This window comes from Centropristis striata, chromosome 2 (assembly GCF_030273125.1).
Source record: "Centropristis striata isolate RG_2023a ecotype Rhode Island chromosome 2, C.striata_1.0, whole genome shotgun sequence".
Classification (NCBI taxonomy): domain Eukaryota; kingdom Metazoa; phylum Chordata; class Actinopteri; order Perciformes; family Serranidae; genus Centropristis; species Centropristis striata.
Window position 1 is genome coordinate 22,075,118 of NC_081518.1, and position 27,885 is coordinate 22,103,002.

The 27,885-nt window shown below is 40.1% G+C and overlaps 1 protein-coding gene across 4 annotated transcripts in view; it reads left to right on the plus strand.

Annotated features, from left to right (window-relative positions):
- Positions 1-26,880, plus strand: part of crtc3 (CREB regulated transcription coactivator 3) — a 52,818-nt gene extending 25,938 nt beyond the window's left edge. The window contains exons 5-15 of one of the 4 annotated variants that reach the window (XM_059349440.1): positions 544-606; positions 4,470-4,573; positions 10,700-10,750; positions 10,848-10,933; positions 12,223-12,272; positions 14,324-14,544; positions 17,372-17,607; positions 18,462-18,686; positions 20,483-20,572; positions 22,421-22,628; positions 24,169-26,880. In XM_059349440.1, coding sequence (XP_059205423.1) covers positions 544-606; positions 4,470-4,573; positions 10,700-10,750; positions 10,848-10,933; positions 12,223-12,272; positions 14,324-14,544; positions 17,372-17,607; positions 18,462-18,686; positions 20,483-20,572; positions 22,421-22,628; positions 24,169-24,374 — 1,540 coding nt within the window. In that variant the 3' untranslated portion in view covers positions 24,375-26,880. The remainder of the gene's footprint in view (positions 1-543; positions 607-4,469; positions 4,574-10,699; positions 10,751-10,847; positions 10,934-12,222; positions 12,273-14,323; positions 14,545-17,371; positions 17,608-18,461; positions 18,687-20,482; positions 20,573-22,420; positions 22,629-24,168) is intronic. The other 3 variants (XM_059349449.1, XM_059349458.1, XM_059349466.1) reach the window with 3 other exon arrangements.
- The last annotated feature ends 1,005 nt before the right edge of the window (positions 26,881-27,885 follow it).

The window sequence follows — 27,885 nt, forward strand, 5'->3', positions numbered from 1 at the left end:
ATTACAGCTTAAAAAAGCAACACAATTCTGAAGCTATATTTTGGTAAGCAAGCATACCGGGAACATAAGCGGCAGTGTGGCTGAAAAGAAAAGTAGCAGTGGTTGTTTGTGTTTCTTTCAGTCCAAGAAAGAGTCCAAATGGCTTTTGGTGAGTGCTTCAGAAAAAAATCCACTTAATCACTGTTCCCACTCGTTCCAGCCTTTGACGATGACCCTTCATCAACTTCAAGTGTTTTCTGTAGTTTCTCTCTTCGGGCAGCTGCTGTCTCTCCATCAGATCCTCAACTGCAGGTTTTTAAACCTGGGTTGAAGTCTTCACTCTGCTTTTAATTTATATCGTGTCTTTCCATTTTCCCCAAATGTGAAGCAGTACTGTGCTGTGTCTTGAGTATTTTCCACGGTCTTTTTCTACCTTCTAGTGCAGGCTCATCGTACTTTTCACAAATGATTTCTCTTCTTCACAAACTTAGAGGCAGAGCCAGGGTTCTCTACTTTCACCCAGTAAATTTCTGTCATCTTTTTCCTCTGTCTCTCTCTTTGAAGGGAACAGCAGCCATGGACTGAGGAAAAACGGCCTGGGTTTAGATTAATATCACAACTCAACAGGTGACCCTTGACCCCCTCTCTCTCTCTCTTTCCCTCAGTCTGTCTCTATCTTTTTATCCCTCGCTCGCACAGAGGCCAACAATTCTGTTCTTTGTCTTTTTGCAATCTCTCTCTCTTGGCTTCATCGCGTCCTGGTTTCTATCCTCTGTAAATCTCTGCCTGATTCGTAACATCTCTAATCCCCTCCTTTCTTCCTTTGAAGCACTGAGATAGAAGGCTGCAAATCTCAAATGAAGACTGCTCTGGATGTTTTATTAATTGTTTTTCTCCCTGTATTTTTCCACTCAGTTTGGCATTTCTGACACATTAATCAATAATCCTCCCTTACTAACCCAACTTCAGGACTCACGGCTCCCTCACACTCCTAACATCAAGCCTCTTTATTCACATTTTCTTACTTTCAGCCTTTTTAACATCCTTGTATTTGTAAAATGTTGTTTTTGAAACTGAGATAAAAAGAGTTTATTATAAATCCAGTTTGATTTGGGAAGATCTGTGGTTCCAACAAAGATAGGAGTTCTGATCCATCCTTAGATAAAAATTGCCAAATATTTGCTTTATTTTGAAAAATTGTAAGAAGAAACTGCACTTTTTGTTTCTCACTGAAGGAATTTATTGTGTAGGGAAATGTGCTTATTTGCTGTCTCACCAAGAGTTAAATGAGACAATTATAAAATGTGACCTCTCTGGGTTTAATACAGAGTTAGCTGTGTGACACGGTTATCCTAGTTTTCCACAACACTTTTTGTTCAGAGTTGTAAATGTGTAACAGGACAACAGGACTGTGGTTGGTCATTGTGCCCAGCTGTAAATAAATGACTTCAGTGCGTACAGAAATCTAACTGCTCCTTAAACAAATATGTTTTCTATGTAATAAATACAAAGTACAAATGCCTGAGTTTCATTTAAAATTTCCCAAACTATGTTTTAAAAAAAGGCAGTCCTCCAAATGTTGAATATTGTCTCAGCACAAGCTGTAGTATAAATGACATTTGCAAATCAGGAATATTACTTGACAAGGTATCAAAAATATCGAGCACTAAACGCAGATATCAAACATTTTAACGGTGTGTCAAGCCTTAATAAAAAAAACTGTCATGCACAGGAAAAAAAAGATATTGCTTTGACTTAACTGTCTTTAAGACTGCAAATACACATTTTCCCAAAAACGTCAGTATTATTTAAGATGGCTTATTTATTTTAGAGGCTGCAAGAATTTATAATGTAAAAACCCTGATTCCAAAAAAGTTGTGTTGATGTTTAAAATGCAAATACAATAGATTGCAATTTGTCCTTTGTGACATTTTTTTTTCAATTAAAAACATTTCAAAGAGACAGTATGTTTAATATGCATACTGAGTTTGATGTGTTCTGCTTTATTTGTTTTCAGCATCACAACTTTGTTTTGGAATCAGGATTTTGTAAGTGAAAAAAAAAATACTTAAACTCGTAATACTGTAGTTGCTGCAGTGTTTCGACCTCCTTGGTGCCTTGCTTATTAACGTAAAACATGACAAATGTATGCCATTATATTCAAGGACTTTTCCATTAGTAGAATATTGAATAGAGAGTAACTTGCTGTGTTTTCAATCTGAAAATATAAGCTGTTCAGACAGCGTGGCTGGAGATCCCTCTGTTATTATTATATACATTTTTCATATTCAAAAGGCATAATTACATCAGTTACCTTTCATATCTGCCCAGAAAACCAAACAATTTGCCAAAAAATACATATTTTAAACTCTTTGCGAAACAACAACAACCTGATCTTGAGGTGCTATTCAAGTGATTTTTTTCCTTGCTCTCTGCCATAATTGATGGAATAAAACCAAAGCTTGCAGCTCTAAAAGCATCAAAATCAGATGGATCAAACTCAAGTGTGATTACTACAATTGCTACAATGTCAGAATGAGTCATGAAAGAAGCCGTTGAGGCCTAATGGAAAGCACTCGAGAAACACTCGCAGCCAGAGGGATGTAGGACTCAGCCACAGTGTGTGTGTGTGGGCTGGCCCATGAGTGTGTGAACAAGTGAAAGGTGAACATGTGTAAGTGTATGAATTTACAGCTCATATTAGAGACATACAGTCATGATGCCAACTAATGAATGGCATTTAATCCTGGTAAAATATTAAACTGAATATTTGACATGTCAGCTAGTGGAAGAATTTGAGGTCAAAGATCCTCTTTAAATGTTGAAGTGCTACAGATAGTGCAGTAATTAGTGATCAGGGCTGTAATGGGACACACAAGTCATGTTTTGGTTCATGCCCTGAGTTATGGTTTGATGCAAGTTCAGTACAGTGGTAAAAAAAAAAGCCCAAAAACGAATGCGTGAGGATCCAGAGAGACAGCAGTGCGAGTGTCAAGGACAGAATAAATCCTCTTGCTGGGGACTGAGGGAGCATTCTGCCTGCTGGCAACTGTGGTAAAATATATTCATAATAAAAATAAGAAACCTATTTAACACGTCTGTATTAGTAACAACACTGAACAATTTCCCCAAAGCCAACCAGTCACACCAGGCTATAAAACTGAAAAGCATCTCTGATAATATGAAAATGAAAACACAAAATAAAAAGAATAATGGAAAAATAAAACTTCTGCATTAGGAGGCGTGTGTAAATTAGTTGTACCTTGGATGAATTTTATCATCCAAAACATTTTTCATCCTGGTGATGCTGTCAAATGTGTGTTAGTAAGTTAAGGTGCGTTTCCATTAGGGTAAAAAGTGTCCGCCAGGAAAGCTTCAGGCCTCGCCCTCTCTAATGGCCACTCACTCTGCGTGTCTCCATTACAAAAAAAGGCCCCAGAGGGATTTACCAGACTCTGGAGGTGATGTATGGTTTTCGATCGTCACGTAATCGCTTAGCGAAAGTTTCGACCGTGATGTCACATAAGCAACGGATTAAACACGGGTGACGCGTCAAACATAAACAAAAAGGAAGGAGACGCCGAAATGGAAGGAGCAGAGCTGCTGTTTCTTGTCGCTGTGTTCATCCACTTGCCGTTGATTATAGACGAATTATTGTTGTGACTACTCTACTTCGCCGGCTTTTAAAATTGCATGTGTTGTTGTGGCGTCGAGTATTACGTCACATCCCGCTTAGTGTTCTATCCAATCAGCAACCAGGCTTTTTTTTAGGGGAGAAAAATGGCCCTGCTCTTCTACAGGGCCAAAAAATGGCCGGTCAAACGGCCAACAGCGACGGATCACATTCGTTTTGGCGAGGGAGACCCCCCTCATTCTGGGTATTCAACTATAGTGGAAACACACCTTTAGATGTGTTTTCATTTAACATCCCTCTACAAGAGTGGAGCAACAGGACACACCATCCTCGTCTTATAAATAACTTTCTCCGCTCCGCCATTTTATTTGCGCTCCCCTTTTTATGTATAAATGCATATGTTTAAACAAAATATGGCTAAAAGTTTCCGGGTGGAACTCGTGTATCAGAAATTTTGTTCCACATTAGCCGTGTAAGTCTATATACTGTATTTTATGCGTGCAGCAGACTGTGACCCCTGCACATGATCCTTCTGTACCGCTACAACAAACCATTAGAGTCCTATTTGAGAAAGCATACATATTGTCATTATCTCATCACTCAGCCAAACTGTGTTTTCATCTGCTGCTGATAAACATTTAGTCCGGTGCTGCTAGGATGTTTATGAGTAAGGTCAGTGTGAGCCTGTAAATGAATGCAGCTTGTGTGGAGGCAGAGCAGGAAGCAGAATGACTCACTGATGTTACGGCCCTGAGAAATCCTCTGCCTCTGTCCAAGGTGCTGGAACACTTTGAATAATTTTCCTCCTCTTTCTCCTCCTCCTCCTCCTCCTCCTCCTCTTCTTCGTCCTACACAGAACCAACTCAGACTCCGCTCTTCATACAAGCGCTATGAACCCAAACCCTCAGGACCCCTTTGGCATGAACCAGCAGATGGGTCGAGGTCCCCCCCAGCGCAATGGTGAGAGAAACACACACGCACACACACACACACACACACACACACACACACCGCAGCTTCTTCAACTTGTGTATCAATTAGAGGCCATATTTTTTATGATTTCTTTTTTTAAATATTTTTCAAAAAGTAGAATTACTAGTAAAAAAAAAGTCTAAATTACAATAAAAAAGGTCAAATTTACCAGAAAAAAGGTAGAATAACCAGAAAAAAGTCAAAATTACAAGAAAAAAAGATCAAAATTACAATAATTTTTTTTTAGGATATTGTGTTGGGAAGTTCTCTAAATAATGCTGCCAAATTCAGCTTCTTTTATGTTTTACTGAAGAAACTTCAGAGCAGTGTAGCTTGTTGTTTGTGAAAGTTTGATAAAATGCTGCAGTTGTTGAAAACAAACTTGAAAACAAAATATTCACCTAAACTTAACATGTTTGGTACTGTCTTGCAAGAGACTTTGTTTTATTGTGTCCTTTAAACCAATCATGTACATGATAGAGACTGTATCCCAAATCAGACACATCTGCTGCACTTTCCGGTGTTTTCACGATAATTTCAAGAAACATCGCAACCACCAGTGTAGGTATAATTGATATATACATATTTAACAAGCTACGTGTGAAATATAATTTATGTACATGAAGATTTACATGTCTAATTACAATATGAAAGTTAATCTGATGAGAGCAAGCCGTAAGAACATTTGGGAGATGATCTTAAAAGTTCCTCTTTATCTTTACTGTACTGTATTTTATTGTGAAGGACAGAAGTACGGTCCGGGTGTGTTGGTAACGATGGTTGATAACGGTGATATTTATTTAGCTTACCCAGAAACATCCAATTTCCCCCAAAAACAGCCCCCATTGTTTTACAGCGAGGAGATCCAAGTGTCCGATTTGTGTTTGCGTCTTTTAGCCGACTCTGGTAAGCCCGAGGCTAAAGTACACGGTTAAAACAATATACAGTCTGAAAGATAAGTAGTTAGACTTAAGTTTCACACCACTTGATTCATTGGAAGCATAACATGATCATTTATATTAGTAGTTCATGTGAAATTTTGATAAAATCTTAGCCAATGGGTGTCCGATTTGGGATACAGTTACGCTAGATTCAAACTGGTCTCAGTTGCTCAAGTCATTCTAATCCCCTAATCTTACACCATCAGACCTCCATCTCAACACACTCAGAAAACCTGGAGAAAGAGTTTAACAAAAACTGTATGGGGAAAGTCCCCTAGAAGACTTCAAGAAATGCACATATAATAAAGCATGAACTGTGATGGTGGGAGTCACACAAGGTCATCAAGTTATTAGTTGTTATTCAATATATTCATAACATTCAAATTCTAAATTAGCATTACAATGTTGCACAGCTTTTTAAAAAATGTTTTATTCATTCTGTTCAAACCCTGTATCTCTGCAGTTGCAGATAAAGATTAGGCTTCACTAATATTATTAATATTAAACCATTTGTAGAATCAGATTTCATTGCTGGCTGCATGTGGTTCAAACATTTCCAATAACTCCAGGGCATTGTAAATTTCCAAAAGTCAGAATTTATGGAAAACCATAGATGTTATCATTTTCAAAATTCACAATATGTTTTTATCTAACAAAACACTGGCCTTAGTCCATGTTTTTCGGCGTTCCCCCATTCAAAAACAACTTTTTCACTGCGGTCAAACAAACTGTTTGCTGTCCTTCTTGCAGCAAAGAAATGGAGGTATACACCTGCAATAAATGGGCGGGGTAGCAGATTTCCAATAGCACAAGTTACATTCATTGTAGAAAGTTGAATTCATGAATGAGACTAACTTAATCTGATGAATCACTTTCAAACTGAGGATTTTGATTGGGTATTCTTTCTTTCTTTTTTTTGCATGAAGGCGTCGTAAAACACATTCAAAGCTTTATTTGAAAACTTTTATTTTTCTCTTTTATTTGAAAACCTCAGTAGAAGTGTTGTTTAATTTGAATGTTGATGAGGAGTAAAGCTGACAGGATCTGTTAACAAATGAGAGGCAGGTGGAATATTCACAGTGTGACATGTGCACCAGTAAAAAGGGCAGGAAACGGACTGCAGGGTCTAATTAAGATCCACTTGTGTATTGAGACATCACCTCATCCAGTGCATTATACTTTCTGTAGAAGACGTGCAGCTTTGTGTCACTGCAGCAGAGTCAACATGTTTTTAAACGACAGTTCTCTCTCTCTCTCTCTCTCTCTCTCTCTCTCTCTCTCTCTCTCTCTCTGTCTCTCTCTCTCTCTCTCTCTCTCTCTCTCTCTCTCTCTCTCTCTCTCTCTCTCTCTCTCTCTCTCTCTCTCTCTCTCCCTCTCTCTCCCTCTCTCTCCCTCTCAGTCACAGGCAGTGTGTAGGCTGCTCCTTTCACTGGGCCCATGTTGTAGTAATCATGATAGTTTATGGTGTTTGTGTTTCTGTCCTGCTGGTCATTTATTAACAGAGCACACAGTCCATCCAGCCAGCTGCTTTTTAGTCTCATAAGCCACTCTGGGCTCGGTTACACAAATCAGCGCCAGGCCTTTGGTTGGCTTAAAATCTCCTGTTTATACCTTTTGTAGTTGAGCTGTAATTAATCCAAAGACAAAGAGCTAACTCTAAGTCAGAGAATTGGCCCCCTCCCTCCCTCTTGCCCTTCCCCTCCCAGAGTCCAGTGTGTCTCTGACAGTGTTTGTCACGTTTGTCTGGTCCCAGCCGGCGCTGATGAAGTGTGGAGTGGACGAGAGAAGTGCTCCTGCGGTGGAGTGCTTCTCACTTTGTTTAGCCAACAAGTTTAAACAGGATATTGCCTTAATATGTGGGCCAAGTATGAGTTTCACATACAAACAGAGAGAACCCAGTGTAGATGTTTGAATTACAGCACACTCTCTGTTGTGCTTTTAATGGCTCACCTTCCACCCAGTTGGAAATGTTTCCCTGTTGATGTTGTTTACAAAAATAGCTGATATCAGGTATTTCACCTTGATGATTGTGACACCCAGGAAACTTGTATGTAGGGCAACTAAATTTTAATTATAATTCAGTCTAAAGATCTTTTTCTTGATGTATCATTTGGTTTCATAGACAAATAGGCATGATGGTTCACTTTAGGCCTGTAACTAAAGATTATTTTTGTTATCGATCAATCTTTGTATTATTTTCTATATAACTGGTTAGTTGGTCTATAAAGTGTCAAAAAATTGGGAAAAATATCAATCAGTGTTTCCCAAAGCCCAACATAATGTCCTCAACTCAAGATACAAAGAAAACGTTAAGAAACCAGAAAATATTCACATTTAGGAAGTTGAAATCAGAATTTTAAAATAGTTAGATAGCTGTAAACTTAGTGGTTGACAACTAATTCATTCATTCATCTCATTTTCAGCTCTAGTTTGGTTTACACCCTGGTTTAAAAGTCACAGTTCAGTGTGATTTCAGTGCACTGGATAGAAAAAGCCAAAGATAAGTTATTTTGAAGAGACAGTAGTTTTAGTGTTAAAGACGGACAACGTCCTCTTCATTGGGACCGAGGTATTCTGCCGACTTTTCTAAACTTTCTTTATTACAAAAATAGCGAACACCACCTGTACAATACTGAACACAGTGTGCCAAGGCCAAACTGTTCCCAATAAAACTAACCAACCTAAGTTAAAAAATTCTAGGGGGAAGTCATGCTGGTGAACTTTTGGTTCCACATTAAATGCATCAATCTACAGTTCATAGGATTCATTCTGCATGCACCAGACTGTGACCCGCCTAAAGTTAATGTATGGCACGAGCCATTGCAGCCCCAGTAGTGACGTCTTAAAATGTTTGGTTTTGTCCGAACCGCTGTCCAAAACCCAAAGATGTTCAGTTTACTATCAGAGAAAACCTTAAATAGTCCAATTTGAGATGCTGAAACCAGTTCTTTCTATCTTTCGACTGACTAATAGGTTAATCAAGTATTGTTTTAACTTGACTCTTGTGCAGAGCCTCCTTCCTGCCAGCAAAGCTAGAATAAAGACATTAGAGTTGAACTGTATACGTAGGGAGATAATAATATTTCGCCAGAGGTGAACTGAGCTGCCTGTGGAGGATCACGTAGTATATACAGTACAGTCCTCCAGCATAGCCTGCTGTATATAGTCCACCAGCACATACTACACATAGCTGTCCCGGCTCTATGTCCCTTCCTCTAAAAGAGGCGATGACACCAAACCGACTCATGCTTGGGAGCGATGCAGTGCAGCCTCCTCGCCTCGCCGATGCCACTGCTGCCATCGCAGGAGCGCAGAGAGCCGTGTAGCCCGAGGGCCTCGTTGACACCTCAAAAGGTTTCAGTAGGTTTCAAGTGGTGTTAAGCCCTGGCTGATAAGCCGAAGAAGCATCTAATTAGGAATTACAGCTATGAGTCACACCGCTGGTGCAGCTCCAGTCCTTTCTCACGATTGCCGTCAATGGAAAAGGAGAGAAATCTTATTTTGCCTCTAGGCCTGTCATGATAAAACATTCTTTTTAGGACGATATTTTTTCCCAGAAACTATCACGATAAACGACAGTATCGTTGTATTGTTGTTGTTTTAGTTTTATAATTAACGATATTAGAGCATAATAAGTACATCCTTTTCCACAGCCATGAACTTTTAAATCTCCAGAATATTAAACATTGGAATTAAAATGAGGAAAAGAAATATTCTAATATCCTAGATAAATAAAACAAATAAATAAACTACTCAACTCAACTTTATTTGTAAAGCACTTTAAAACAACCACAGCTGCAACAAAGTGCTGTACATAAACAAACAGAACAAGGGACAATAAAATAAGTAAAACTGGAATAAACACTAAAATACATAGATTCATTGCTTTTTAAAAAACAATAAATAAAAGCAAACCATAAAACACTAAAGCAAGAGCAGAGTCTCATGCATGGTTAAAAGCCAAGTAATAAAAATAGGTTTTAAGATGAGTTTTAAAAACAAACCAATAAAATATAATAGACTTTCAGGCTATGTTAATAAAACATTGCACTGAGATAATCATTATGTATTATATAATTTTATTATTAAAATAACATATAAACAGCTGGAATGGCTGCTTGGGAGATATAGTTTATTTTCAGCAGTTCATACTGCCTGTCAAACATTTGCAGCTTTACTTTAAACACAACACAAAAAAGCACAAAAAGTCACGCATGTAAACGACAATATATCGGGTCCAGGAAAAAACTTTTCTGTCCATTTTAATATATCAAACTATAAGTCGATACAGTCACTATCGTGACAGGCCTAGTTGCCTCTGCAGCTGAGAGGACTCACTGCAATGTTTTTTTATATTGAGAGCATTGCACAGTGTAAGTGATCCAGCCAGGGACACAAGCCAGCCATTTTCCATCCCAGTTGTCCTGTTTCCGTCCCAGTTGCGCCTCTGTGAGCCACGGCGAGGAGACACCTTTTGAAAGGGGAAATGTAACGATGCCAGACAGTTGTATCGCCTCATTGTCCCATCTGCTCCAGCAGCCGAAAAAAAGCTGCCTCTCAATATGAATGAGCCTTAGAGGGAATGAGAGCATGGAAGGAGGAGGAGCGGGCGGGCAGCCGTTCAAAAGCTAATGTAAGAGAAGCGGAGTTGAAGTCTGAGCGATGAGGGGACTTCAGGGAGACATCAAGAGAAGGAGAAAATATTTTCCTAATAAGTAACAGGCGAAGTGTTGTTGCTAAACACAAGAGTCAGACACGGAATAGACGAGTTAAAAGCAGCGAATGACAAAGGCATGTGTCTCTGGCATTGGCCGTACAGTCAGGAGGAGGAGAAAGAGGCTCTTTGTGGCACGAGAAAAACAATGGCTCTGTCTTTATTCCTCATCAGTCCATGAACCCCCTCCTCCCCTCCTCATCTCCTCCACTGATAACACCATGCCAGATGCCCAGCTGTTGTGTTTATGAAGCTACACAGTAATTGCAGTGTGTATTCCAACGGGCCTGTTCCTGTCAGATCGACTGATTATTGTGCCAGACATGCCGGGATAATTCAAACAATATTGAATATCCTCTAATGTTCCTCTGCTTGTGTTTTATGTCTTTTCTTTATTTCTCCATTGATCATCCCTCCCCCCCTCTCTCCCCCGTGTTTGTTTGTCTGTTTCTCATGGAGGCTGGCATGCAGCTAGTCTAAACGAGGCCGAGGTGGACGGCTCCGGAAATGGTGAGTTGCACATTCCTCCAATAACCGAGACATGATTTTATTATTCATTTTGTCTACAGAACATGTGTTTAATTCAAGTGTGCTGTGCTCTCTGCAGTCTTCTCCTTCCCCAGCCTGACTAACGAGGAGAATCTAATAGGTGTCAGTAAGCCCCTTCCCAAGCAGCTGTGGGAGGCCAAGAAGGTGAGACTGTGGCTCAGTGAAGCTGCCATCACACTACACCAGTTGCTGTTTTGTAATCAGGAGTCTTAATGTCATGGTGGTTTTCACGCTATAATTGACCAGCTACAGATACACAACAAGATCTTTCACTAGGAGGAAGCTCCAAGTATTTATGGTGATGAGCGGGCTTTAAACAGTCTGTGGTTCAAGCTTAGCAACCAGAAATCATCACTGGTGACAAAGCAGTGTTCTGAATAAGTTATTGCAGAAGTATTGTGTGCAATAGTCCCTCTTTCCCTCACATAAAGACACGCACACTGACATTTTTTAACACTTTTTTTCCCTCGCACACAGCTGCAGTGTTCACTGTTCCTTCTCTCAGTCTGTATTCTGCTTTCACTGGCTCCTCAGCACTCCTTGACAGACTCTCTGACAGTTCCAGATATTTTTGAAATGTGCCTCTTGGCTTGCATCTTTTACCAGTTCACAAAAGGCGTTGGAGCCAACATCGATTTCCTGCTGATTTGGGGCTTTTGTCAAGGAGTTCCAAAAACTTTTGGCAAGCAGAAAATCCTGGTTAAAGTTGTGTTATGTGAATAAGACATCAGTACTTCCTACATCGATGTCTGGTTGATGCTTTCTGTGCTCCGTATGGAAGCAGATTATCATCCACATTCACTGCTGGCTGTATCGATGTCGTGTTGATAATGAAAAAGACTCATGCATGTAGAGACATGCTACAGAACGGTTATCTTTCTTCAGACTGGTCATTATGTTGGATGAGGTGATCGTAGCACCTGAAATTCCTGCTGGGATTTGGCAGAGACATGTCAGACTACAAGTTGAACCAGTATTTCCTGCATGACTGTAAATAGGTAACCAGTCAGGATGGTTCAGAGACTTAATTCTGAGATCAGGAATGTCAAGGCATCATAGAGAAGATGTTGAGGGGAATCAAACTAGACGAGAAAAGGCAAAAAACAATGTGACTCGTTTTCTGTCCACTGTTACACACTCCATGAGATGATCTCCGAGGGTTAATAATGTCATAAAAACAAGTCAGTGTTTAAACTGTGTAGGGGGATTTTGTGGTTCCCAGTGGAAACCACTGGTTGTTCTTTTTATTGCTGCAGTCTTCTTGTGTTTTGCATATTTTGCCCATTCTGTCCTAATGCCATCATGCATTATCGTGCTGGAAGGCTGAAAACTAATCTACAGTGTGCAATCAACTGAGAAATAACAATCTGAAGATTACCATGCAGTGTTGAAGTGTTATTATATAATTTTCATTTTTTGTGTTTCTGTCTCAGGTCCAGTCTCTGGCGTCAAGGCCTAAATCATGTGAAGTGCCTGGAATCAAGTAAGTCTGATGACAGAATCACAGGGTCAGTGTGTATGTTTTTTGCTCATGCCTGATTCATCTTTAAATTACATGGCAAGCCACAGACGAAACAAGAGATTTAGCTGATTTTTAGGAAAACACACATCAGTTTTTAGAGTGCCGATTCCCAGTACTTCTTACAGAAACTTGTATGATCAAACGAAACTTCTGGGGGGAAAAAACAGATATGAGATGGTTGCACTTATCTTTGCAATGAAAATGTTGGAAATAAAGTTTTTTTGTCCACCTGGTCGGGAGACAAAAGTTTTTTTGCACTGTTGGCAGTCATGTTTCTGATCTAATATGCAACATCTGGTCGGTGACGCTTCCCAGTCTGTTCCATTGTTGTTCCTTTTACACTACAGGATTTCAGGTCATAAATATTGAATATATCTCTGATTTATTTTATATTTATATTATTATTATTTTTATTTATTTTATTTGATATTATTATTATTTTTATTTATTTTATTAGGGCCACGGGGCAAATGCACCGAACACTGGTCCCATACACGCGGTCCCACACGCGCGTGCACACACACACACACACACACACACTCACACTCACACACACAGGTAACTTTATGTGATTTTCGCTACACACACACACAAATGCGCGCGTAAGCTTGCACACTCCTCCAGATACACGTTTCACACACTCAAACACACACACACACACGCACATTTTGAGGTTAAAGGGCATAGTTTGAAATTTCTGAAGAATCTCATCATAGTGTACACACACCGGCAGTAGCCCCGTGGCCCTTTCAGAATTTCCCCAGAGGAAATTTTCTAGTTTTATTTATTTTATTAATTATTTTGTCTTTATTCTATTCTATTTGATTTTATGTTTTATTATATAATTGTCTTCTATTTTTATTATCTTAATCTGTTTTACTCTGTCCTGCTGCAACACCTGAATTTTCCCCATGTGGATCAATATGGGAAAATGTTATTTTTTCTGATTTTAAATCAGGGAGTCCGTTTCAGTTGGTAACATTACGATTTTGTCGGCAATATATGTTTTTTATTATGTGCAGTGTCCTTGAGCACCTTTTTTAAAAGCGCTTCAAATACAGTTTATTATTATTAATAATGAAGCCCTTACACTACAGATCTTTTGTGCAGATAATCATTTCAGATCAGCCTCTGACACTAAAATCTGCCCAATTATCCTCCTGTGTGCAGCCAGTATTCTTCTTAAATGAGACTTATTATTCCACTGTACTCAGATCATCATCAGTTTCATGTTGCACAAAGGATTTTTTAATGGCACATTGGCAGTTGCTGCTGTAGCTGGTCAACAGAAACAAGGGTATCCAAGAAATGAAATTCCACACATTCCCACCTTGTCCAACAGGATGTCTGTGTTCCTCTTTACACCTCGAACACTTTTGAAATGAGAGGAACAGAGTTATTATGATCAGATTCCTCGGGCATTGTTTTCCCTCCGCAAACGACCTCCGGTGTCATGTCATGATTTAGAAGCAAACAGACATCTCCAGTTATTTTCTGGTGACTTTCCAGCAGCAGTTTTCCTGTACCACGTTGCCATTAGATGGTATATAAGTTAGAATTTATATTAAATTATAGACAGAAAGAAATCCAGCCTCTTCATGCCTGTGAGGCCTGCTTCAAGCTGCTCGGCCCTCTTTATTTCATGCTGTCGCTTCTTCTGAAGGAGAGAGACACTATTTGTGTGTTTGTGGAGGCAAGCGTTTGTTCATTGTTTTGTGTTGTGCCAGTTTGTGTGGGGACAGACAACAATGAGTCACTGTTGGTGCTCATATGCTGTTAATGCAGCATATGAGCAGAGATGGAAATTAGAGAAATAATGGAGGAAATGAAGAGTGGGTGGAAAAAAGAAGAGGCTAGAACAAGTGGAGTGGAGTCAAATGAACGTCTTGTCAATTTGAAACTGGCACTGGCAGCACATTTAATGGCCCTGCGTTAAATTATGCACAATATTTTTATGGATTCAGTGATGTTCCCGATGAGTCTAACAGGTTTTCTGTGTGTCTTTGCCGCAGTATATTCCCGTCTCCAGAGCAGAACCCCGGTCTGTCCCAGTACCAGGGCGTGTTAAACACCGGCGGCTCGCTGCCCGACCTCAGCAACCTGCACTTCACCTCGCCGCTCTCCACCCCGCTGGACCCCGAGGACAATGGAGGCTACCCCAACCTCAGCGGGGGCAGCAGCACCGGAAACCTGCCGGCCGCCATGATGCACCTCGGCATCGGAAACTCACAGGGTGAGTGCAGTGCAACTTTATGTGCAATGTGTGTGTGTGATCTGTGCGGCTTTTTACATGTTTCTGAGCAGGTTTGCCCAAGTTCTTATTAGAGTTAATATTCAAAAGGGAAAAAGCTAAGATTAATGGAAAGTAGGGGAACATAAGTTGTTGTTTTTTTTCTTCTCTTTATGTTCTGTGAATCCATCAGGTTTCAGTGCGTTAAGTTAAAACTCACCTGACACTCACCTTACTTCACTCTTCTCCAGCTCTTCGCTTTAAGAAGGGACTAAAGACCCAGCTCTTTCCTAAATACTTTCACACATAATCTACATAGATGAAACAACAAAAACAACAAAACCGTTTGGCACTACAGTCATGGAAAAAATTATTAGCCCATCCTTTTTATTAAATTTCTTGTTCATTTTAATGCCTGGTGCAACTAAAGGTACAAATATAATGATAACAACAAAAATAGCTGATAAGAGTTTAATTTAAGAGCAGATATCTAGACATTTTTCATGGTTTTCTTGATAATAACCATATCATTATCATTAATTTTTTTCATGACTGTATTTGTCCTTATATGCTGCCTAATGGCACCTACATCCTATTGGACTTACCCAAACTGAAACCACACTGACTTGTGTTGTCTTCTGACGTGAACTTTGCTTATAAACTCTCAGATGTAGATATATGTTTCTGCTAAATTAAATTGTAACAAGCTCTCTTTGCTGAGATGTTGCTCTCATCAAATTTGGCACTTTTCCTCAGTTTCCTTGCCTGAAAGCTAAAAAGACCCTTTGCTTATTGTCTGTCTCTGCTTTTGTATTGTCCCTTACAAGAATTTGTCTTCTTGCAGGATTTGGGGTGTTTCCTAGCAACACAATTCTAATCATAGTCTACCTGTTGTTCTGTGTGTTACCTGAACATCTAAATTTACTTATGCCACATTTCCAGTGAATAGTACTGCTCGGCGCGGTACCTGGTACTTGTTTTGGTAGCATCCAAGCTCCCTGAGCTGAAACTAGAAGGTGGAGAAAACTATCTGAACCCCAAACACTTTCAGGACTTTGTTTTTGTTTGTATTTTGCTCCTGTCACCTTGATGGAAACGGCACAATCATGGCTAGAAGGTGGAACTTAATGTCTCTTGTCAAGTATAACAATAACGCACAACTTATGTAATTAATCATTAAACAAAATAGGATTTCTTTGATAATTCATTTTACAGAAATTGGGAAAATTGGAATCTATCATGCCCACAAATGTGACCAATACTGGGGGAAAAAATTAACATGGAATTCCTATATATATATATATATATATATATATATATATATATATATATATATATATATATATATATATATATATATATATTCCTACAACCTATACTTCAGTCTTGTCCTCTTCTCTCGGCCCTGTGTAAACTGCTCACAGTTTCAGCCTCTCAAGGCTTTCCACTGACGCATGCACAATTTTATGGTTTTTATGGGATCAGATAAGTGCAAAAATTTTATCGATGGCCAAAGTTAAGATGTGAGGAATGATGAGTAAGTCCAATTTGTGACATTGCGATGAAATATCACCATTTTTAAGCTTAGATTTGGTTATCGGTCCTAATGAGAGCTTTGCCACACATGATTCATTCAAGAACCCTTGGGAATTTTAAAATCCGACAATAAATTCTGTGTAATTTGGGCATTTTTTGCACATAATTTGTCTTTCAATCCCATCAGCAAGTTCACGGGTTCAGAATGTTAATCACTGCCGACCACTAGTTGGTCACCTGCACAACATGGGACATCCTGCACAAACCAGCTATTTTTAGATAACCAAGCTCCCATCAATAGCCACACCAGTTTCTTTTATTCACTCAACCTAGTTTTTCAAAAATGGCAGCCCGCAAAACCTCGCCGTTGGGCAATTTATTGGCATTGCTGTAATGTTGCCAGTGAAAGGATCAAGCGAGAGAACACACTGCCTGTGTTTGTCGTGTTAAAGATGTTACGGCAGTTTCACGCAGTGTCACTATGATGCTCAGCTAACAGTCTTGCCTACACTGGAGGCTACTTTCTCCAGTGGAAAACAAAATCGAGAAGTGCTGGCCCTGAAAGCGAGTTGAGTCGAGTTGAGCCGTGACATGCAAAGGAAACTGGCGTCTTCCTTCTGCCTGTCAAGACTAAAAATCTGCATTTATCACTGACAGCGAGTCTTCATCTTTGGGGATTCTTGTCTTTGTAGGTTTGATAATCTAAAGGTCGGTTCCAGCCACAGACTCAAAGTTGGGAACCGCCGCTGCGGCGCTTTGAGCAGGTTCCAGGTTTCTTCCGCTGCCAGCTGACCGAACATTAACGGATAACTCACTGAATGATCTCTCTGTCTCCCCACTTCCTCACTGTGAACTCTGCTGCCTGATCGCTGCTCCCGCTCAGTCTTTCCTCTCTGTATTTTGAGAGTGTATGTGCGGTTGGGCTCCCACGTTGAACACAGCTCCGCTTGGCCGAGCACCAAAGTGAAAGAGGAACTTTGACCCTGTTTTGGCTCACTACAATCAGCTCTTTTCTTTTCCCTCCATATTCCCTCTGTCTTCTCATTTTCCCCTTTCCCTCTGCTCTCCATCTTTCTCTCCCTCCCCAGTCGCACAATAAAGTGTAGTGTTTTGGGTTGGGGACTGGAGAGCGCGCTGGAAAATTGAGTACATACCACATCATAGCTTCCACATGTTCTCCTTGGTTTCTAAGGACCCGTATCTGCTCTGGATTCACAGCTGCACATTGAGTTTCATTCTAATCTACATTTAATTTCTGCTACTTTTTCAGCCTGTGTCTTCTCTGTCCCTGCAGGTCTCTCCTCCTCTCTGAGCAACCCCTCCATCCAGGCGTCCCTCAACAACTGCCAGCTGCAGTCGTCGCTCAGCAATCCCTCCATCAACTCTTCCCTGCGTCTGTCCAGCAACTCCCCCCGGCGGCGGCCCGCTCCCATCAGCCCCCTCACCCTGTCTCCTGGCACCGAGCAGCGCAGGGGTCTTGGCAAGCAGCTGTCTCCCACCATGTCCCCCTCGCTGTCCCCCATCACACAGGTAACACCAGCCTCCACAATCACCTGCTAACAAAAGGGATTGTTTACTTCTTAATGCACTGGACAACAGTATAAACACACAATATACAGTCATGGAAAAAATTATTAGACCACCCTTGTTTTCTTCACTTTATTGTTCATTTTTAATGGTACAACTAAAGGTACATGTGTTTGGACAAATATAATGATAACAATAAATATAACACACAAGAGTTTAATTTAAGAGCTGATATCTAGACATTTTCCATGGTTTTCTTGATAATGATTTTGGTTATTATCAAGAAAACCATGGAAAATATCTAGATATCAGCTCTTAAATTAACTCTTATCAGATTGAGATGATTGTTATCATTATATTTGTCTAAACAAATGTACCTTTAGTTGTACCAGGCATTAAAATGAACAAGAAATTGAAGAAAAAAAGCATTCTAATAATTTTTTCCATGACTATAGTGTGAGAAACATCAGTTGTTTTTATCCTGTTTTTGCAGACCAAGGGGGAAGAAATTAGGGTAATTTTCTGTTGAACTTTTGTTGATTTGTTGGCATCTTCAGTGTCTGTTTGTAAACTAAGAACAACTGCTGTCAAATACACTAGACTAGAGTTAAAAACTTTTGGAACAATCGGAAATGTACAATGATAGAAAATAATGTCTGACATCCAAGTAAAAATTCTTTCCATTGCAAAGAAATAAAAAAGGACAGTGGTGCGATTGTTTTTACCCTTGCTTTGACGTGGAGAGTGCAGCTGAGTAATGACACCACGATCACAATAAATAAGCTTCAAGACCAACCGTTCGTTAAGCTCCTCGTCGGTCTTTAGTGACTCCTGCTGGCTTTCTCTGTGCTGCGCAGGGAGTCGCTCTGGACACCAGCAACATGCCAAGGGAGCCGCCCCCACCTTACCCACTCTACCAGCAGCCACAGCATGCAGTGGACCAGGGCCGGCAGCGGCAGCAGCAGCACCACCAGCAGCACCAGCAGCAGCAGCAGCAACAACAACAACAACAACAACAACAGCAGCAGCAGCAGCCCATCTCCCCCCTTCAGAGCATCCCACTGGACTTCAACACGAGCCAAGTGAGTGGCATGAAGAGCGTCTTTGTGTGTGCATGGATGGCACGCTGCACACACACACACACAAACACACACACACACACACACACACACACACACACACACAATCATCTATTGAGCACCCGATTTTGTGGTGTTCTGTGCGTGAGCATTCTTGATGTTCATAATTTGCTTTTGTCTCCCTGCAGGGCTGAAATTAGAGTGGGAGATTAGATTACACTTTGTAATTTGATTAGCCCACACTGGGTTGAGTAGTCACTATGTTGTTTGTTAAAAAAAAGGCGTACACAATTCTTAAATGTTTGCAAAATGCTTAAATGTTAACTGTATGTTTTTCACGATTAGGAATATGCTTGAATTTGAATGTAGTCCATGAAACATGCTTGATTTTTAACATAATTTTGTGCTTCATCGACACAGTAACATAATCATTTACACAATTGCTAGATAATTCCTCTTACTCTTGAAGTAAAGCATCAAAAACAATCAAATTTAATGTGAATAGCTGGTTAAATAAACCAAATTATAATATAGATTGATTGCTGTGGGTATAACGGACTTCAGTACATGATTGCCTCATCATTTACATGTGATAATGAAGGCTTAAGCTTGAGACATTTTTGGTTTAGGTACCTTGAAAGTGCTTGAAAAGTGCTTAACTCTACTCTTAAAAAGCTGTACTAACCCTGCAAAGAGCTATAAATATAAATAAATCTTGATAGAACATCATGTTTTACTTACCATATTGAACACAAATTGAGTACTGATCATTAACAGATATTTTAGCCAGTAAAGTTTGATGCTGTAGGTCGACAAATCATTTTTTGTTGTGTGCATGTGTGACAGCTTCAGGGTAGAAAAGTTAGATTATAAAATATCATAAAATTGTGCAAAATGTATGTCACAATTCCCTAGAGTCCAAAATGTATAGTTATATAAAACAGAGAAAACCAGCCAAGCCTCTCATTGGAGAAGAATTAAATGGTTTTTATCTCTTTTGCAGACAAAGTAATCACTTCAGCCTTAACATCCACTTAGTTAAGCATGGTGTCCTCCACCTCAATTAAACCCCTTAAAAATATATTTATTTACATCAGACATGTCATATTAAATGTTAGAAACCTGCAGACAGTTTGTTCACTTCAGATTTGACAACAATCTACAGTTTACATGCACAGTTTAATCGCGCTATGCTTAAAATTCAATTTTGGCATCTAATCAGACTTCTGTCCTTGTCCCAGTTTACATGCAACTGAGAAAATCGAATAACTGACGGGAACGTGTCCTCCTCAACACTAGGTGGCGATGTGCTTCGTTTCAGCGCTTTAATACGGCCCTCTTTCCAGTTGACCTATTACATCATAATAAACAAGCGGGGAAAGGCCGGAAACAGCATTTTCAAAGAACCAAAAACTACAAGATGGATGGGGAATTTGAGGGGCAGACAAGAACGCCTGATGCTGTTGTAGGGCTACAACAGTAGCCTGTCTTCGGTTCCATACTTTGTACCGTCGCTTGTTTTTTTCTTCTGTGACCGGCTTTCTTGGATGTTTTCTTTCCAGGGTGGGGTGGAGCATGCACAAATGCGTTGTCTTGTCATACATGCCGTCTAAAATCGGTTCCAATCACATTATCTGGGTGTCTTAATCGGAGTTAGAGAACTCCGACACTAGTCGGACTAACACACTTATGTGCACTTCAGTTTTTCAGTTACAGTCGGATTAGGGCAATAATTCATTTTTTTCAAATTGGATGTAAACGTACAGACTGTGTTTTGTGACTCTTTTCTTCCCTGACAGCACAACAACATGGCGACTCTCTTCAACGACCCCTTCATGGAGCCTCAGTACTCCAACCGCCAGACCAAGAGCCTCCCCTACCAGGCACAGGTACACACACACACACAGTTAACACACTATGGATGGGACAAAATATCACTATTTGAGTATATTGTAAAACTTCTTTTTGCGATATTTCATGGTTAACCTGGTGCCAGATATCAGTATTTTTATTAGAACATGCAGCTGCACTAAACTGGTTTTCCCATCAATGACTGTTCCAGAGTCACAACTTTATGACTCCTCGTTCTGGCGTTTATCAAATGAGTTGTATCCTTCCCACATTTTAACCCCAGTACTGTTCCGCCTTCTGGCAGTTTATGACTATTTTACATTGGAACGGCACGTGTGTGTGTGTGTGTGTGTGTGTGTGTGTGTGTGTGTGTGTGTGTGTGTGTGTGTGTGTGTGTGTGTGTGTGTGTGTGTTTGTGTTTGTGTTTGTGTGTGTGTGTTTGTGTTTGTGTTTGTGTGTGTGTTTGTGTTTGTGTGTGTGTGTAAGCCAAGAGTTTTTGCACTTTGTTACACCACAAAGCAGCGGATGAATGCATAATTTTAAGGGGTATTTTTTTTTCTTCAGTTCCACAGATATTGTCATATATCCAAGATTAATACCATGCAATGTTTTGGGTATTGTAGGATCGCTGACACCATTGTTATAAAGGGCAATCATAATAGTTTCATATTGTGAGTTATTCTGTAATTCCCACCACTAAAACACACATTTCAGCACAGAGTCGTACACATCTTCATTCAGAATTTATTTTCGAAGAGACATTACAACCAGTAATGTTACAAAAAGGAAATCGAGTCATTGCCCTGTTACCCACTAAGGCAATTCGTTATCGGCACATAAGTGATGGCCAACAGATGCAGGAAATGAAGTCGGAGGAATGACTAATATTGGTAATGGTAAAAATATTTCAAAGTGATGTGTAATGGGAAAATCACTGCTGCAGATGCCTCACAGAGCTAGTGAGAACCTCGACTCACAGCAGAATCTACACAAGTTAAAGCAACAGAACTTTTCTAACTGTCTCAACAGTTCATCACCACCAACAGGCGCGTTTCCATTAGGTAGCTTTCCCTCTAGTGAGCCGCTATGGGTGTAGCTTGGGAGAGAGGATCCACCCAAGATCCACCCAACTGCATTGGGCAGGTACTTTCTGAGCCACTACTAACTAGTCGACGTTGGATACGGTTGAGGCGGCGATTTCACACATGCGTGATTCATTTGCAGACTGGACGTTGAGGGGTTAACATCTCCTGCTCTGACTGAAGCTGGGAGAGACTGCTGCAGGAGGACTGGGCCGCTTGTGAGTGCTTTGGGACGGTGCTACTCGTTGAGAAGAGTAGGAACGAGTCTCCAAAAGTCTCCAATAACACCAGAAAAAGTTGCTAGATTTGTCACTAGTCGCTTTTTTGAAAAAGAGTCTCTAGAGGGTCTGAATAGTCACTAAATATTGCGACCAAAAAGTCAGCAACACTGCTTGCTGTGTCGGTCTGTTGTCACATTCGAACTCCGTTAGCCGCTACAAAAGTACCTGTATTGGAACAGAGGCCGAGGGGAACTAACTAGTGGGCGGAGTTAAAACACTCGGCCGCTTTCCAAAAAGTACTCAGTGGAAACACGCCCAATGTTTCTGCTCTGCAAGGTTAGTTTGTCATTAGGATGAATCCAAATCTTCTGAATGGGTTTTTATAGAATCTGGCGCACACAGTAACTAGTAATGAAGTTTCTGTCAGACCACAGAGCTGCACAGAATGTGTCAGTTGTAGTGTTAATAAGGTTTTCTATGCACTGTGGATGTTATGAGAAAACACTTGAACTCGACAGCTCAGCTCACTGATTCTTTGCATTTTCTCCTGTTTGCCATTTTCTCTCCTCCATCTGCCGTCTAGTTGGACCAGTTCACTCTGCTGGAGAACGCCATGAGCACCACAGTGGGGGGTTCGTGCTTTGACCCCTCCTCCTCCCTGCTCTACTACTCACAGGCCACCCTCTCGGGGCTGGGCGGTAGCCACGGCAACCTGCAGGACCAGATGCACATGAGGTCCAACATGTTGTACTCCAACTGCAGCGGAGGACTGCCCAACATCATACTCACAGGTGGGAGGTATTTTTGTGTCCCTCGTTGGCCACCACTGATGCATCATGGGCAGGAGGAATTCAGAAAGCAACTAAATAACAACTAAATCTACAGTACTGTGCAAAAGTCAGGTGTGAAGAATTGATGCTGGTTTGAAGGCAGAGGGTGGTCACACCAAATACTGATTTGACTTAGACTTTACTTCTGTTCACTCACTCACTATCAATATCGTTGATTGATTAAAAAAAAAAATTAACATTTCTATTTTTGAAATCACTTATTTTACAGCAATTCTTCCCACACCTGCCTAAGACTTTTGCACAATACTGTATATTATGAAGGGAATAAAAAATGGAAAACAGACTCAAAAACCTCAAACAAACATGAAACAATCAGTGGATTGAAGATTGCCTCTATACGATTTTTTTTAGCAACTAGGGGCAGAAAATAAAGGAAAGCTGGAAAGCTGTGTGAAATGTAAATAAAACAAAATGCATCAAATTCAGGGTGTATATTTACAAAAGACTAAATTGTATGTTGTTTGAGCATAAAATGTATTGTTTTTGCACAGTTTTAAAAATTGCTGCGTTCACAATGGATTTTTTTTACGATTCTTTTTTCACTGACAGGTTATTTAAAATAAATAATTTTATAAGAAAGTGAAAACCACTGAAACAATGACCTCTCATTAGGCCTTGTTTATTTGTTTGTTTGTTTAAAGACTCACAGTAGCCAGGTCACCATCCAAATGTATTGCAAATTTTAAGTAAAGGGTAAGGCAAATTGTTGAAAATTAGGCGTTCAGTGTTTCCCCTAGATTTTTTTTTAGCAGCGGTGCTGGACACTAAGGTGTTAACATCCCCTCCGGCTCTGTAACTGCAGGGAGAGACTGCTGTGGGAGGACTGTGCCGCTTCGACTCGTTCTTACTCTTCTTAGTGAGCCGCTGGGCCGGCGGCTTGTTAAGAAGAGTAAGAACGAGTCTCTGAAAGTCTCCAGTGACACTAGATAAAGTTGCTAGATTTGTCGCTAGTCCCTTTTAAAAAAAAAAAAATAGTCGTTAGGGGGTTCTGAAAAGTCGCTAAATCTACACATTTTGCATAGCTGAACGACATTTTCAATGGTTTTCTTGATAATAACCAAAACCATTATCAAGAAAACCATGAAAAATGTCTAGAGCTTTTAAAATAAACTCTTATGAGCTATTTTTGTTGTTATCATTATATTTGTCCAAACAAATGTACCTTTAGTTGTATCAGGCATTAAATGAACAAGAAAGCAAGGAGAAAACAAGGGTAGTCTAATAATTTTGTACATCATGCAAAAATTAAAAATGCAATTGGAAATTCTCGGCCTAGACACGTGTAGCTGATGATCCCAAATTTATGCCAATATAATAGAAAAATGAAGAAGCTAAAACCCTCCCTTATGATGGAAAAAGGGTTAAAAAACGGCTGTCATGACTAATGATGAGGGTTGTGAGACTGTTAGCGAGAGCTAGAGGAAGTGTTTTCCGTACCGGAGGAAACATTCACCCACCATCATCTGTTTCTCTCTCTCAGATGACTCCAACCCCAGTCTGTCAAAGGACATCAGCAGCGCGCTCTCCACGGTGCCGGAGTGCTTTGACTCGGAGGGAGGCTTCCCGTTGGAGGACGAGCTGCGCATCGAGCCCCTGAGCCTGGATGGTCTGAGCATGCTCAGTGACCCCGACATGGTGCTGCCGGACCCGTCTGTGGAGGACACTTTCCGCAGTGACAGACTCTGAGCACGGAGAGCGTCACAGGTTCGGAGACAGAGAACGCACAGATGGATTTGCGGTGTATAGCGTGTACAAATCTGAATATGCATGCAAACAATCTCTATAGGGCCACTGTGCATGCAACCACTGCCACTAAGACTCATTAAATGTGAACGACACCAGTCATGCACACACGCTTTTTACAGAGGAGGACTCGTGAACAGTTTACACCTGCTTCATGCAAAGTTACCGTCGCACACGCTCGAGCTTGTCTACATTATTCTAAACGAGGTGAATCCATGCAGTTTTTAATGGCAGCAGCTCTGAGAGTGTGCTGTCCTCCTGCCGCCTCGAACCAAAAAGACTCGGACACGTGAGACAATCCCACTTCTCTCTCTCTCGCTGTCTCTCTCTCTCTCTCTCATCACCAAGCTCAAAGCCCCCCTGAAGCCATGGCAACCCCCGTCGCCATGGTTACACGTCATAGCAACCCCATCGCCGCGCTGAAGAGCAGCAGGAATGCCAACACACGCATTTACTTTCTTTACAGCTCCAGTAAACGAGGGAAACGGGAGCTGAAACATCTGCCGTGTCATGGACACTTCAGGCTCTGGAACAATTGTGGTAGAAATGAAGACTAGAGAGATTAGAGCTTTTTTTTTCTTTTTAATTGTTTATTTCTTTATCAGATTATTTTTTGAGATGTTTGCCACAGATCTATAAATATAAATATATATACATATATATACACATATATATATATACATATATATAAAAAGCCTCAATTTCAGTCTGATTAGAATGTATTTTCAAACTCGAAAACAAAAAGGGCAAACTGTTTACAAAGATGAGATTTTAATAAGTAAATATTACTTAAAGAGTATTTTGAATTTCTAATCAAGAGATACACTTCGAAGATGTATTGAATATATTTTCCTTGCGATTTGATTCTCTCCTCCTCCTCGGACACAGATGAGTCGGCTATGGTTTCCTCTGGCAGAACTTTGACAGCACTGGGACGGCGTCAAAAACCCACTTTATAAAAAAAGAAAAAACTCAAAATGTTCTTGTTTTTTGACTTGTTTGTACATTCACTGCGTATGTTTATTTTACATTTTGTACTGACTTGTAATGCCGCTTTTACTGTACTTTAAATCTCGTTGTGATTAAGGGCATGCGCTGTGCTACTGTGGATCGATTACGCCCCCAAATATCTGTTTGCATCTGGCTTCCTGTCCTCCTGCAGTGACCCCGCCCCCCGCTGTGACTCACTCAGAGAGCAGACTATAGACACGTGGACATCGGACATCATGTAACATTGCACTTAAAACTCTTTTGCACTAATTGGTTCACAGTGTGTAGATTTTTGCACCTGGTAAGATGTTGTTTTTTTTTGCCTGAAACCCAAAGAAGTTTAATGAAGCCATGTGAGACTTTGTGTCACTGCACATACAAACATTTCAAAACACCCGCAAGAAGTGTTTAATTTTGATATGATGTGACAAAATTTTTTATTTCTAGGCTTTGATTATATAGTCCTATAGTTATATGTCTTTGTAAAGAGCTCTTATTAGCAGTTGATTATGTAATAACTCGGCCATTAAGGGCATTGAGTGCCCCCTAGTGTCTGTTTTATGTTTCTGAGAAGAATTTGGAGCAAATTTTGCCTCTTTCAGCTATGCAACTTCTTTTTTCAATTCAGTGAGACCTGTTGAACAGGTGCAACTTGTACATTATGCAGTGTAAACGTGGCTTGCAGGTTGATTTCATGTGCACAATGTGGGGGATCAAATTAGCTAGAAAATCACAATATTACATGTGTCCAGTGTCCACAGTGCGTTGACTCTGTCAGAAAGAACAAGATGGTCTCAAGAAACTTTTGGACTGCAGGTGCACGGCACTGTTTGTTCGTGTTTATTTCTTATTTTTCCTTCTCAGTCAGAGGGAGTCGTACCTGCACTGTGTGAAAGAGATTCAGTGTGATTATTTGTCAAATGAAGAGGGGTCGTTAGGGTTGATTTCAAAGAGTTTATATTGAATACTTTACCTGCTCTCTTGTCGGCTCTTTAAATAAGACAGTGGGTTAGCGATGGAGCCACTTTGCAGTTTAGTCCTCCTGTCGTTGATGATGTCTCCTCTGTCCCAGCCCGGCCCCTGCTGTCTAAACGCCTGCCTTCTGCTGCCTTACTTTGTTGTATTTTGACTTTTCATATTCCAGCAGTAACCTGTATCAGCTAGTAATAACCTCCCTTTAGCTTTAGCTCTGTTTGGTACTAACTGCCCATTCTGTCTCTTAGTCTCACTGTTTCACTCGTTTTATTTTTTGGTGTCTTACTTTTTTTAGTTGCATATTAAAAAAAAATGTACAGTTCTGTTATTTAAATAATGTTTTGTCCACTAGTGTTACTACTTTTTTTTTGTAATGTCATTTGAGTTTGTTTCCCCCCCAAGATATAAAATGTTATTGGTTTGTAACATATGTTATAGTGCTTATCTTTCTGATTTAATATAAACAATAAAACTCTATACTGTGTATTAAAGGTTCTGTTGGATTAAATGTCACAGCATGTGGTTGTTGTTGCTGCCAGCAGAGGGCAGCAGAGTGTTGCAGAGCTTTCCACTTCTGTCTCTGTACGCTGACAAATCATTTCAAGCTTTTAATTTATTTCCTTTTCAGTGACACTAATGTTTACCGTGTGTTTGGTTTCATTAAGCAGACAGACGACAGCTTTGTTGAGAAGAAGAGACTGAGTCAGGTGAGTTTCAATATGAAATAATATTTAACACTCACATCACAACATCAATCTGTCACTTTTAAAACATAGGTCAACATTTTGGAGAAATATCTGGACTTTTCCTGTTTTAAAAGAAAAAGTTCCCTTCAAGTTTTCTTTCCTCCTAAATGCACAATTAGATTTTCTGCCACTTGGGCTCAGCAACAAAAGAAGGAGTGAAGTGGTGTGGGATCATGGGAGTTTTCGTCTTTGCAGTCATTTTCTTCCAGTTAGATTTCCTTCAGTTATCTGTCAGAAGGTTTTGTAATACTCTCCTCCTCTTCAAAATAAACAAACCTGCAGAGTAATACTCATAAAAACACTGAATGAAACAGTTTCACACAGCAAACAAAAAACGTTTGCTCAGTTTGTTTCACTGAGAACTTTATATCCAGATGTCAGATGGTTAAAATTCATCATCCCGTTTAAAGACATAGTTTAAAAAGGACCAACATCTAAAAAGTTTCTAAAAATGTGTCTTAAATCAAAATAAAATTATGACGACTTCTGCCAGACACATGCACAAAGCAGATATCCAAATAAAAAATATTTTTTTCAGATTTTAAACATTTTGGGGGCTACTCTGAGTATTCTAAAATCTCATAAATTTTACTTCGTTTTGTGAAGTTATTCCAACTTACTTAGTAAAACAAACTTGCCCTTAGCTGACCTGAACCAGGTTAGTCTGACTAGCACTGGGCGATATGGACCAAAAGTCATATCCCGATATATTTAGGCTGAATATCGATATACAATATATATCC